At 34.4% G+C, this 14,542-nt stretch overlaps 1 protein-coding gene across 2 annotated transcripts in view; it reads left to right on the top strand.

The window, feature by feature from the left end:
* The window catches only part of Hrd3 (HMG-coA reductase degradation 3), a 74,504-nt gene extending 67,982 nt beyond the window's left edge, over window positions 1-6,522 (top strand). For both annotated transcript variants that reach the window (XM_081730675.1, XM_081730673.1), the window contains exon 12: window positions 433-6,522. In XM_081730675.1, coding sequence (XP_081586801.1) covers window positions 433-567 — 135 coding nt within the window. In that variant the 3' untranslated portion in view covers window positions 568-6,522. The remainder of the gene's footprint in view (window positions 1-432) is intronic.
* Window positions 6,523-14,542: the final 8,020 nt, after the last annotated feature.

Raw genomic sequence — 14,542 nt, 5'->3', positions numbered from 1 at the left:
AATTTTACTAGCCTAAGAAACAAGCTGCTAGCCCACATCCCACAATAGAAATCATTTACTTACCTTTGAAATAAATAATAGTGATATTAAAAACTCGTCCGCACCGATAAACTACTCGCTCCGGGCGAGTGGTTATTTACATCCCTGCTTTAGCATCAGTTTATCTTGATAAGTGGTATCGTTACCTCACAGCATCAAGTTTTAAGTTAACAAAAAAAAAAAAAAAAAAAAAAAAAAATCGAAATCTGCGCATGAAGATTTACACTCTTAAGCTAGTTCTATCGTTAGATATACTTCTGTTTCATCCTTGGATAACGTGTTTTTTTCTTCTTCCTCGTTAAATGGTGATAATAGTAGTGTAGATTTTATGTTGTAAATTATACTTTTCAGCAATTTATTAATGAATTGATTTGTGTTGTTTCTATTTGTCAGAGCAACTGGCAAGAATGGTTTAAAATTTTCGACCTAGATCGCTCCTTTGGTCCAAATTGGGATTTATACCTAATTACAACATTGGTTGGACTTCTGGGGATTGTAGTGTACTTCCGTCGACCTCAGCCTCAATAAATCCGTTAGTCATGTGATTTGTGATACGCCAATGATATATGCATAAACGGAAATGTGAGTCTCTTCCGCTTTTTTTGAAATATTATCATCCTCCAAATAAGGAATAAAAAAAAGACATCGGATTTATTTTTTTAAATTTTATTTCTCTGTTTGGGATATACATATCGATTTTTTTCTGAATGAGTTTCAGATTACAAAAAAAGCAGATGCAATTATAATGCATTTTTTTTTGCACCTCTATTCGTATAATTGTACGAATCAACAGATATGCAATCAATTATTTTTTTTAAAGCAGTAAAGAATTAGTTATTTTCTTTGATGGAAAACTTTGGTTGATTCTTCACAAACTGTGAGTTACATATAACAAACAATGCATCTCAAACTTAAAAAAAATACGAATTAAATTCCATATGTGATAAAGACGAACCTTATGAGTTGATTCATCTTAAGCCACTGGTTAACTGCAAATGAGTAAAAAGTAACTACTCAATTGATCTTAAGAACTGAAATATTGTTACCTTAGTGACGATATACTGTAAAAATGATTGTATATAGGTACAATTGATTATCGAAGAAAATGTTTTATTTTGTGTATATAGTTAACTTGAAAATTCTTATGTTGTAAAAGTGTGCACTACTGGTCATCTTGGTACATGCATGTATGAATGTATAATGTAAATGTATGAAGAGTATGTGGGCGGGTGTATGTATGTATGTATATGTGTGTGTGTGTATGTGTGTGTGTACATATACTATTATCAATGTATTTTTTTTCTCTTTTTTTCCTTTGTTTGTGAAGGTGTTGTATGAAACGGAAAGATGATTAAAAGTTTTACTGCAATACATGAAAGAAATAGTTGTCATGGCTGTTTAATATTTCCGTATACGACTGATTTCAGAATGTCAAAATCAACTCTCCATCTTATACATGTATTATGAAGGATTATTTCCTTTCAGTAGAAACGCAAGAAATTTCTATGAATATCCTTGACTACAACATATAATTGGATTCATTGTTTAGAAGTTACCGCTCGTATTATTATAAAAAATCTAATTTTTTATCTAAGACGAGAAATATACAAATAATTTAAACACAATTATTCATGAAAATACAAAGGGCAGTGGTGAGTATTACATATAATGGAAGAGTAGCTTTTTTTTTTTTTTTTTTTTTTTTTTTTTTTTTTTTTTAAGAATTCCGGAAAAATGGGATTTTGGGGTAAGGAAATTTAATTTAGAATTATGATAAAACTCTGATGTTATTTGTAGTTTAGACTGTTCATACTATGAAACGTGATGATGATATTTTCAAAACTATAACTCAAATCTATTATGAAAAACTGGTAGCGTTAAAAGTAATTACAAAACTATATTTTGTATTCGCAACAAATTAATTGAGGTTTGTTGTCTTGGGGAACTTAAAAGTAGTAGTATGATGAGTTATAGACAATCTGTCACTGAAAATTCATTTCTGATCTTTTGAAATTATATATATGTATATAACTGCTGGGACTGGAAATACTTTTCATTTACAACATAACTTCAACTTTTATTAAAGTATTAAGTAGTATATAGTACGTAATTTATCAGAAGTTTTACATTTTTTTGATAGTAAAATGGATTGGAAAAATCTGAAATCAGTCATTTATTGTGTATTAAAAAGCAAAAAATACGGACAGCTGTGATACATATATATATACTTTGGAGTAAAATTCTTGGTAAAATATTTAGGTAATATTTACTCCTTAAATTGCTCACTGTAGTTGAATTGTTTTCTTTTCTTTTTTTCGTTCTTTATTGTCGATATAAGTAATTCTTATTAATAAACGCAATCTTGGGATAAGTGTTTTTCTAGTTATAGAATCGTCAACGAAAGTGATACCGTCGATGCACATTTTTTTTTTTTCTCCATAAACTTAGGAACATATTGATCAATTTCAGCATAGTTTTCAACTCTATTCACGAATGGTATTCTCTTTACGCCAAAGAAAATAATCTAAATTGGTCGATGCGTTTCGAAGTATAGGACAGGCACCGGGAGGTATGCACTTTCGCTGGGGACTTATATAATTATACAATGTCTGACTAGACTATGACTTAACTCGTTTTAATTTATTGAACACTACACAGGTGAACCTACATGATGTCTGTCCCTTTTTGGGTAGGGGGAATGTAATTTAATATTTATTGTGTATTGTATGCATATTTTTTTCCTTCGTGTAATTTTCGTTGTTAAAAAGGGATATATCGCAGAATTGCAGTTTGGTATAAATTAGACTTGTGTGTAAGGGTTAAGTCAGATTCATAGATTAAGTCGAAACAGATTATTAGTATACTCTGTTCATATACCTTACAATAAGAAATTGTTCTTTCGTAAGGAATAGATAATAAGAATGAACAAAATGCATAATTATTAGGTTATAAATTGTTAAGCTTTCAGGTTCCCACATTATCTGAATATGTCTTAAATTGAAGTAGCAACAATAATGCATATTAAAATATAAGCTAAATTATTAATATGACGTATATAAAAACTTCACTGCATCTTATTCTTGCTTATTCTTTCGTTAGAAGTATTGTAACAGGTTATACCTTACTTTCACTCCTGGGCTTATATACCTATAAAAATTTCACCTTTTTGTCAGTTTAGCACATTTTTAAAAGATGTATATCAGGTAGTGAAAAAAATATGCGTAAGAAGTACGTGGAAAATAAATTTTAATACCAATTCAACATTTATTGTTGTTGAGTGAAATTGCTACCACATTACTCCAAACAAATGCTTTGTCACTTAATTTTTTTTTTTCAACAGAAACAATGTAGAAAAAGTGCAAAATTTGTTTATTATTCTTATCATTGGATGAAACTGCTACAATATTTTCTATTTGTTCTTCATTCATATATATATCCGTTTAGTATTACGAGGGGTGATCAGAAAGTAAGGTTACGAAGCCTGCATTGAAATGTGTAAATATTATTTCCTATAATCAATACAGCCAACAGATAAGACATGCATTAGGTTGTTTTTCGACATAGTCTGCATATCGGTTGAGACACTTGCATTTGGAATGAGTTTGAAGATTCCCTCCTGGTAAAAGTCTTGCCCTTGCGTGTTCAGCCACGTTGTCACGAAGAGTTTCACCTTCTCGTCTGCAGAATAATATGCACAATGTGACGAACGCTTCCGAATTACATTCCCAATTCTGCTATCAGATGCCGTAAAGTGATCCTCCTGTTCTGAATCAGCTCCTCTACGCGAGCTGTGTTTAAATCTGTTTATACCGTGCTGGGTCGCCACTGCACTCCTCGTCGGTGAACTTTCCTCTACCAGTCGCAAACTTTCGACACCATTCTGCGACATGCTCACGAGACATTACAGTCTCTCCGTAGACCTCTACCAGCTGCCGGTGCATTTCAACAGCGATTACATGTTTCGCCCACATAAATCGAATAACTAAGCGGACTTGTTCACAAGACCAGTTTTCCAAACGGGTCGCCATTTGTGCTTACCTACAAATAGTGTCGTAAGTGGCGGGTGGCTGAAACTTTGCACAGTTGCCAACTCCATGTATTACAATTACTGCACATTCCTCATTCCTCTATAACAGAGTAAACTCCAGAAATATCGGCCTTGTAACCTTAGTTTCTGATCCTCCGTCGTACTACTGAAAAAAAATGCAAGATGACCTTAACACAATTCAAAACGTATAATCATTTTAAGAATAGTCTAACAATAGTAGTTTTGTCCAGTTTAAACATTATCAAAATAAAATCCACTATTCTGTTCCGAGCAATTCTAAGAAATTCGCTGTAAGGAGTCTCATTACCAAATATATTCCTGTTGTGCGTGAGGTTTCTGATTCTATCTCAGCTCGCGCCAAGTGGATTTTGTGGTGGACAAACACTGTGTTCGTTTCCGTTTCCTCCCACTTTTCCTTCCACCATTTTCATTCATTCTCATCATCAAGGTCTTCCTTAACTTCGGCGCATAAACGTGGGACGTAAAACTAGAAATTTCATTTCACTTAAGAAATATAGTTTATAACCTATAATGAAAGTTTTAAAATTACATTGACTGTAGGACTAAATTTTATACTAAGACGTTGACATTTGATGTTAAATATTCACATTATAATAAGACAATAGGTTGTCGTTCATATTGTTCAAATACTTGAGTTACTGTGCTGCAATTGGTGGACTTATTATCTACGCAGCTATTTCTTTCTTCAGTAGGTATAACCAATGCTTTTTGTTTACTAGAAGTAAAGGTGTTAACATCCTTATAAAAGAGATATTTTAATATCGACTTTTACAAAGTAAATTTGATATTTGTAATAAATGTATTTAAGTGATCAATATATTAAATTGGTATTTTATTTGATACAGCAAATATTGTTTTCGAAAGTAGTTTGAAGATAAAAGATGAATGTCAGAAAAGCAGCATACGGCGCACCATCAAGAAGCACTGAAACATGTCTATAGCTAGTGGTAATTAGCGGTCGGTCAAAGTGAGACGACAAGCCATACCGGAATTAAAAAGATGTGCTTTTAGTAGTGTGAAATATATATATGTATATATACAGGGTGTTTCAAAAGTCCCCTGACAGGGTAATTCTGTTATTATCAAGGTTACGACAAAATGTAAGAGGGAAAACCTTCTCCAAATATGATGTTTTCAATCTAAATTGATGGAGTTTTTTAAATCGGACGAGCCGTTTGAGCTGTACACTCTTTATGCGCCCAATATTAAATGAAAATGCAACGTTGCCATTTACCTGGACCCACAACATAAGTGAATGAAGTTACTGTTTGAAATGGGAGCTGGCCTCGTACGTTAGCGTAAAAGACAGTCACTTCTTTCACTTACATTGTGGGTCCAGATAAATGGCAACGTTGCATTTTCATTTAACATTGGGCGCTTAAAGAGTGTACAGACCAAACGGCTCGTCCGATTTTTTAAAAAAATCCTTCACTTTAGATTGAAAACATAATATTTGGAGACGGTTTTCCCTCTTACATTTTGTTGTAACTTTGATAATAACAGTGCTACCCTATGTTAGGGGACTTTTGAGACACCCTGTATATAATGCTTTGACGCTGGTTATACAAGTGTTTTCAGTGTATATTAATAAGACTATTTTTACTTGTGTTTGAAACCACATAATAATTATCATATACCCGAAAGAACTCCATTTATTTTCGTAGAATTCCATCAGATTATCCTGAAAGGTAAGATATACCTATTCTGTCAGACATTGATGAGAAAAGAATAAAGACGATAAGTATCTAGCAAAGAAGGTTCAGCATAATCTTGTTACAAACTATATTAATATTATATGTGAATTTAATATGGCGCGAAATGTGTGGTGTGTTCCAAGAAAACTATAAGGTTTTGTTTTTACAAGCGCTAACCACCAGTCTACACTCGATCAGTAAATACAAATATTTCTTTTTGTGCCTGAGTTTGCAAAAGAGTATGTGCAGTGTGTGATGTTATTTTCGCAGTAGTTTATACCTAGTCAGCAAAGTTTGTAACTTGTCAAGGTTATAAGCAGTGCATTGTTGTGTATGTGACGGTTAAATCAATTTTACTTTCAAGGTTATAATTATTTTCTGCATATTGTTTGTGTAATATCAGTATTTTTGTAGACAGTTATCTTACCTGATCTTGATCAAACTGCAATTCTGATATAAATTTATGAGAAAAATCAGAAAATTCCATAATTTATATGCCAATAATCTTGGATGTAAATTATAAGTATGTATTGTGCGGGAGTGTGTTAGTAAATTAACGAGATTCGGTGCCAGGATATTTATGTGTGTGAATTATTTTTGTTTTCTGCAGAGGGGAACGATTTCACCAAAGGGCTGCACTATTTTGCATGTATTTGAAGGAATGTATGTTTTAAAAAAATGAAAGTTGTTAATAAATAAAATATAAATCGTTTTCCATAATTTGAATAACATGTGATATTTTATTGTTTGAATCATTTCCAAACCAGAATATTCTGTAATTAAAGTACGAAAGGACTCCGAACTAAGTACGAATTGAAAATGTTGAACGGTAAATCCGTATGTGTAAAGAATCTAAGCTACGATTTTAGATCCGTCGTAAGACCTACCAACTCTCAAATACAGGTTTACTATAAATTATCTCCTTGATTTCGTTCCAATCTTGTGTTAACCAAACTCACTGAAGTTTTAGCTCCAAATTACAAGTGCCCGGCATGCTCTCCCGTAGTCACTTATCCCAGGTTACTTCCAACTGTATTCACACACGTCGGAGCATATCTTGGTCAACCTTACTCACAGCCGCACTGATCCAATTCTTCTGATCAAAGCTGGCAAAGGTTGTTTCCACAGTACATTCCACACTGTCCACTATGGTATATCAAGCTCTTTGCTATTTTTATAATCGATTTGCTGGGGCTTTTCACATGAGATCTTACGCGCGCCTAGCGGTCAAACTGGTGTACTAAGGTCTCTCGCGATATCTGAAACAAAAGTTGGTGTATTTTTTTTTTCTTTCCTTTTTTCAATGCTGTACACCTTATGCTTTTAGCACAAGATACGAACGAACCAGGGAAATCATTTGTAGTATCCCTGTATTTTCCATTAATTTTATTATTTTACATGTAAACAAGAATGGCGCTTGAGCTATTATTTTATTATCTATATCATTATCATCATTGCCAACCTATATCAATAAATAGAAGAGAAAAATCCAGTTAAGAAAAAACATGAAACCAACCAATCGTAGGCAAAGCGCAACGTTAGCTCTCTCTATCGTCTGCTTCGGATTGATTCGTTCTTTTTCGAAGTTGTGATCCTTTCAACACCGAGTTAAGAATCGAGACGTACACTCAGTTTAAAGTGGAATCCCAATCACCGTATTGCATTCAAATTCTTTAATGCTCTCCCGCCGAGAATCGAACCTGGGACTACGTTCAGAAAGGGATGACTTAGGTGGCGATGAGGATATAACCTCGTGCGAACTTAAAAGACCTACTTTCCTACCCTGGTTTTCTTCAAGAAAGAAGACGGAAGAAGGTACAAAATTGATTGAAATATTGTGTATTTTCTCCACAGTTTGGAAAAGGGGGCTGAGAGTACACTGGTGACTAAGATAGGGTGACTAGACATCCATTTCTAACAGGATCCTCCCAGAAAGTCGTCATGTGTACCGAGAAAAGTACAGACCGCAGAAAGTCCGTTAAAAGAAGTCCAGTTTTTGACTCCTAATTATGTCGTATACTATCGTGTTTCCCTAATCAGATTAGAAGCTCTAGCATAATTTTTCAGATTGCCCTACTCCAAGAATAATTCTTACCCTAAACCTGTAAACAAAACTTATTTTGCGCGTTTCTTGCATGAACCACAGAGCACATTACTTATGGTTACGCTCTAAATTAGGACAATCTCTTCTGAAAATGAACCCTAATCCATCTTTTGGACAAAAGATTAATATAAGACTCTGTCTTAACTTCGGCGAAACACGGGACTCGCACGGTTTATTGAAGGAAAGAACACTTAGTAGCACTTGCCCTATTTCATCTCACTCTGATGTGATTTGCTGAGAGACATCACATTACCTAATCACATAATATGGCGTAATAGGAGTTACTGCCTACATGATTTTGGGAGGGGTACATAGGACCACCCCCTTAAATTTCGGAAATTACGAAGTTTTAAAATTAGTACTCGACCGGGAAATGTTCCTCTGTAAGTTTAGGTGGTTCATCTTGTTCCTTTTATGGATGAAAATGACCAAAAATATCAATCTTGGAGGTTTATGACATTTTATTCTCTTTAAGGGGTTTTTATTACCTTCTATATTTATATGGTTGAGTATAGGGGTCCATTCTCTTTCATAAGATGTGGGTACATTATTGTCCCTTCTCAAAACTTGGGAAGGGTACATTGGCTCACTTCTTAAATTTGGGAATTGTCAAAAAAATTTAGATGTTTCTAGAACCAAAATATATATTTCTGTAAATTTGGTTGGTCTTGCTTATCCCCTTCTATGAGCAAAAAATTGGCAAAAATATAAACGTTAGCAATACGTCGTACTAACGTACTATATGGTAGGTTATTAACCTAGTTGATCCTCTTTGATTAGGTTTTGCCATGTTATATGGTTCAGTATAAAGATCCATTCTCTATCATAGGGCATGGGTGCATTAGTTCTGCCATCTTAAATTTTGAGGGGGGGTCCGTAGAACCACTCCTTAATTTCGAGAATTGTTAAAAAACAAAATTTGGTACATGCTCACTGGAACTCAAATATACAGGGGCTTAATGAACTATACCGACAAACTGTAAGAGGTGATTCCTCATATCAAAATAAGAGAAAAACTTCCTATGGACCTATGGCGAAAAGTGCTTAGTTTCAGATCTAGGGCTGTCCAAAATCGCGCAAAAGCCAAAATTCAACATGTCCTATTTTGAATTCCAGAAACTGTGGATGGTGGTCATCAGCGTAAAGCAGCTACGCATACACAATCCAAAAGTGCATATTTCGTCAATTTTCAATAGGTCTACAGGACATTCCCTACAGGGTGTAATTCTCGCATATGCTCTCAATCGAGTTTTCAGTTATAACCTGATTTCAAGGAGGGTCCAAAGTAGGCAGGAGGTGAGCCTTGACAATTTTTTTTTGTTTGTTTGTTTGTTTGTTTGTTCGGAATAACGTGTGATGCGATGTATTTTGTCACGGTATATTTCACGTTTTCTTCATTTATAAGCGTGAAAGAAAACATTGCAGCTTGCGTTTTTCCGAATACTAGAGACCGTGCTGCTGACGATCCTTAACACTTCCCACATCGCGCCAAAGGATTCCATGTTCACTGCTATCAAGGCTTATGGTTTGCCTACTTTGGACCAATCATAAAGTCGGAACATATCTCAAAATTCGGTTGATGGTATGTGAGAATTTCACCCTGTATGAAACACACTGTACACCCATTGAACATTAATAAAATATGCATTTTTGGATTGCGGATGCGTGACTTCCTTTACGCTGATAAGGACCACCATCCACAGTTTCTCGAATTCGAAATAGAGTCTCTTGAAATTTACGCTGATAAGGACCACCATCCACAGTTTCTCGAATTCGAAATAGGGTCTCTTGAAATTTGGTTTTTTCGCGATTTTGGACAGCACTAGCTCTGAAACTAAGAACTTTCCCCCATAGGTCCACATAAACTTTTTCTGTTATTTTGATGTAAGGAATCGCCTCTTACAATTTGTCGGTATAGTTCATTAACACCTTGTATATTTCTGTAAATTTGAATGATCCTGCTTGTTCCCTTATATGGGTAAGAAATTGCCAAAATATTCATATCACCATGTAATTATTACGTGTAGACCTAATTTATCTTATTTGATGAGACTTTATCACGTTATATACTTCCATGGTTGAGTACAGAGGTTTATTCTCTTTTACAGACATGAGTACATCGATGTTACTTTCTTAGAATTTGAGAAGGTGTGTTGTGCACCCCTTAAATTTGGTAATAGTCATAAAGTTCGGTAAACATTCTTTAGGATTCTAATATTTAACCGTAAATTTGGGTGGTGGTCCTGTTTGTCCCCTCTGTGGGCAAAAAATTGCCAAATTATTCAAATTAACGTGTGTGTGTTCATCACATTGTTGATTATTAACTCAATTTATCTTCTTTGATGAGACTTTACTACAACATGAGGTTATATGGTTGAGTACAAGGGTCTATTCTCTTTCATAGGACATGGGTACATTGATGCTTTATTCTTAAATTGGGAAGGGTACATAGGGTCACCCCTTAATTTGGAAAATGTCAACATAAATAAAATTGGGAAAATAATCTCTAGGACTCAAGATATAACAGTAAAATTTAGTTGATTTACATTGTATTTATCTATGATTTTAAAAATGTCAAAACTACACGTAATATTTTATATTTGGCGAAATTTGAATTCGGGTGGGAAATTTGAATTAGCTTGTGGGATTTTGAATGTGGTGCTCTGAAACCTTAACAGCACAAGATGTGCTAGGCATGTGCCATTTAGGTGTCCCAGCTACTTTTTAGGTACCTGACACTTGGCACATATGGTATTCATGTGCTAACACGGGAGGGTCCCATAAGTTGTCGCTAAAATCTGATTGTCACATAGCACATTTGATAGAGCATCATGAGAAATAAAAATGAGCAAAATTTAAGGTGCTATGAACCAGAAGGATAGGAGCTAGAGGGCTTCAAAATTTGAATATCTAAAGAATTATATCATGGAATTAAAGTAATTATCTTGAAAACCATTAAAATAATCAAAACAAAAGTTGCACAATATAATGTGAACAAAATGCCTATCGAAAACTATAAACAGTGTTGCCATAGGTGACCCACTGTTGCCAACTCAGCATAAAAATATTTTATTTGAAATAGCACCATATACAAGTGTGCGTAGATTTAAAATACACTTTTATCACTAAACATAATAGTTAAGTTTAGTAATACAGTGTTGCACACTAATGAAGCTACGTGTGCTGAAAATGTACAATGGAGAAGTGTGATATGTGGCAACAGATGGTAATAAAAGAATATGGGTCTGATACTATGAATTTAGTTCAAATGCATAATACAGAAAGTATAACATAACAAAATGTCAGCAGTGTCACAAAATATTGATGTATTTGAAAAACGGAATTGAGTGATGCCATTTTTACCTCCTGTGTCAGCTCCGAAGCTATATATGAGTGTAAAGTGGGATCCGAATCACTATGAAAGAAAAAGATTACAATGAAATGTAAGGTGAAAAGTACAACAAAAACATGTCCAATGCGGGATTGGAACCCCCGATGCCTAATATGTCGGTTATCTAGCCTTCTAGACCACACGGCTATTCTGGCCGACTAAAAACGACATGAGGTAGTAATAAAATATTTCCAATGTTAATATGGTAGTATTGCAGTTAACGAACATAATCATATGTGATATCTTCCATAAGTAGAAGCTTTGCTTTGTTATAATTAAATATAAACTAATTATTTGCTGAGCAAAACTATATATTTTTTCATTAAAATTCAACACGTGTTAGGCTAGTTTCAGACGGAAGCATTTCTCGTAGCACATGTGCTGCCAAAAAATTCATATAATATTCTATGGCATCAAAAGTATATGGTGTTTTTAAACGGTAGCATTTTGATAAGTATCTGTCGTGACGTAGCAAACATATCACTGGAGAAGAGCGCTATTATGGCTCCGAAATTAAGCGTGAGGTAGCTAAAGCTATAGTAATTGTAACAACAGTTCTCGCCGGTCATATTAAAAAACGAAAATCACAAAGAAGTATGTGGGCAAAGAACATCCCTACTCCAACTCATTTTTCTTTACTATAATTCAATTCCCCACACAAAACAAAGAGCATGGATATTTGGCACAAAATCTTTCGCTTCTTTTTAACACACCACGGCGCTGCAATCGGACCAGAAATACTGGGGAAAATGCTACGAAATAGAGCAGGTTCTATCAACAAGAAATGCCATAGGATATGCCATGGCATGGAAATGCTAAAGCGTTTGCTATTTTACACGATAGGATGTCGATGACACGATTTTTGCTACGAGAAATGCTACGATAAATGCTTCCGTCTAAAACTAGCCTAACAATTTCGCCAACTAACTCTTTGGCTTCATCAGACACTATGTGATACAGGATAACTGTACAATCGTATATAGATACAACAGCTAAGATATCTTTCTTCTGATTGGCTACTGGCAGCAGGAAATCCGTTTCAATTATACTTATTTAAAAATTGCTATATAGATGCATTCCATTGTTGCTAATTACACAAAATGACGATCTTAACTAATTTAAACTAACAATTAATTAACTTAAACAATTAAGTAAATTACACATACACACACGCACACACACACTTTAAGCTTATACTTTAAGCTTTTGTAACAATTTATTCCTGGAGAAAGAGAAGAAAGAAGACAAGATGGAGAACGAAGTGAAGGAGGAATAGGAGAAAGAAAATGTGGTGGGGGATGGAAAGTTTGGGAGAAGAAACAGAAATTGTTAAAAGAATGTTGAAGAAGATGGGAGGCATATCAACATACAGAAAAATAAGCAAGAGACTACTGGAAGTAATAAGGGAGAAAAGAAGGAAGAAGAGAGAAGAGCAAGGGACAATGATGGAGAAAAAGGAATGATATACAAAATTCAATGCAGCGAGTGTGATATGTCTTATATTGGAGAAACTGGAAAGAAACTTAGAGAACGTATAAAACAACATAAAGATTACGTTAGGTTAGAGAGGGACAAAAATGCGGTCTACAAACACATAAGGGACACGGGACATGCAGTAAATTGGAAAGAAGTGAAAATTCTAGGCCATGAAGATAGAAGCATAGTCAGAAAATGTAAGGAGGCACGATGTATTGAAATGGAGGGTAATAAAGTAATGAACTGGAACTCAGGACTTAACATAGACCAACGGTGGAATAAATTGTTACAAAAGCTTAAAGTATAAAATATGAATATATATATTGATTGTTGTACATGTTATATGTGTGTCTATGTGTATATGTGTGCATATTTAGGTGTAATAGTGTTTATATGTTTATTTATTAATTTTATGAACTGGGATTCTGAAGTTCAAGATTGCTTGTCCACATGGTCATTGTTGGTGGGCTCCGATTTACCCCGACTTCAGTTTCAGGGCTAAACAATCCACATGGGAAGAACCTATCATACAATCAAATTTTTCATTTTTACTACAGTCTTCCGACAACACAGAAGACAAGGCCAAACTGATCGCTGCATCGTCCATTGAGGCAGGTGCTTGGCTCAAAGATTTGCCCTCACGTCCTCTAGGCCTTCACCTGAATGATGAATCTTTTAGGATAGTAATTGCGTTAAGACTGGAAGCAGATATTTGCGAACCCCATAAGTGCCAAGCGTGCAAAAATCCTGTTGACAAAAAAGGACTACATGGTCTCTCCTGCATAAAAAGCACAGGTAGACATCCTCGACACTCGAGCTGCAACGACATCACTGTGAGAGCACTCATCTTCGCAGGTATACCGGCAATAAGGGAGCCAAATGGCTGTAGTAGAACAGATGGGAAAAGACCAGATGGAATGTCCTTAATTCCTTGGAAGACAGCTAAAGCCTTAATTTGGGACTTCACACGCACAGACACTTCTGCACCTTCCAACCTTCCTTTCTCTTCAATCCAGGCGGGCAATGCAGCAGGTCGGAAAGAGATAGAGAAAAGAAGAAAATACAACAACCATATCAATTCGTACCAGTTGCAGTTAAATCTGGTGGCTCGTGGGGAAAGGAAGGCCTAAACTTCATAAAGGAAGTAGGAAAACGCATCACACACTTATCCGGTGATGAAAGAGCAACCAGCTTCCTAATCCAAAGAATAAGCATGGCGGTGTAGAGAGGTACTGTAGCCTCAATACTAGGAACCATACCTCCCAATAAAGCACTGGAGGAGATTTTCTTACTTTAAAATACATATACTTTACATTCTTACTTTAAAATAAAATGCCTTAAAACACTACGAACGAATAACGAAAATCCAAATTTTATGATAAATTAAAAAATTTTTACATTGTACTTGTCTATTATTGGCTTCAATATTATTTAAAAATTTATAACAATATATCTCAAGCAATTTTCCTATTAAATTTCCATGTATTTAAAAAATATATATATAAAATGATTTAATTTTAGGAAAAATGTTTAAATAATGTATTATTGTAACCCTGTATAATGAAATTTATATTATTGCATTGTAACCATATGTATAATAAATATTTCTAAATTAATAATTGAATAAACATGCAAAAACAATCAACAGAAAATAGAAATACTTCCGTATTTGTAATGTAACTGAACTGTTAGTGAACTGAAAGAAATAAAAATTAAAATGTAACTTCAACATTGATTTGACGATGAGAATTTAGAGCTCGTAATTTCAA

Source organism: Thermobia domestica, chromosome 11 (genome assembly GCF_964235325.1).
Source record: "Thermobia domestica chromosome 11, izTheDome1.hap1.1, whole genome shotgun sequence".
NCBI lineage: Eukaryota > Metazoa > Arthropoda > Insecta > Zygentoma > Lepismatidae > Thermobia > Thermobia domestica.
Note: the sequence above shows the minus strand (reverse complement) of the source record. Positions and strands in the feature narration are given on the sequence as shown.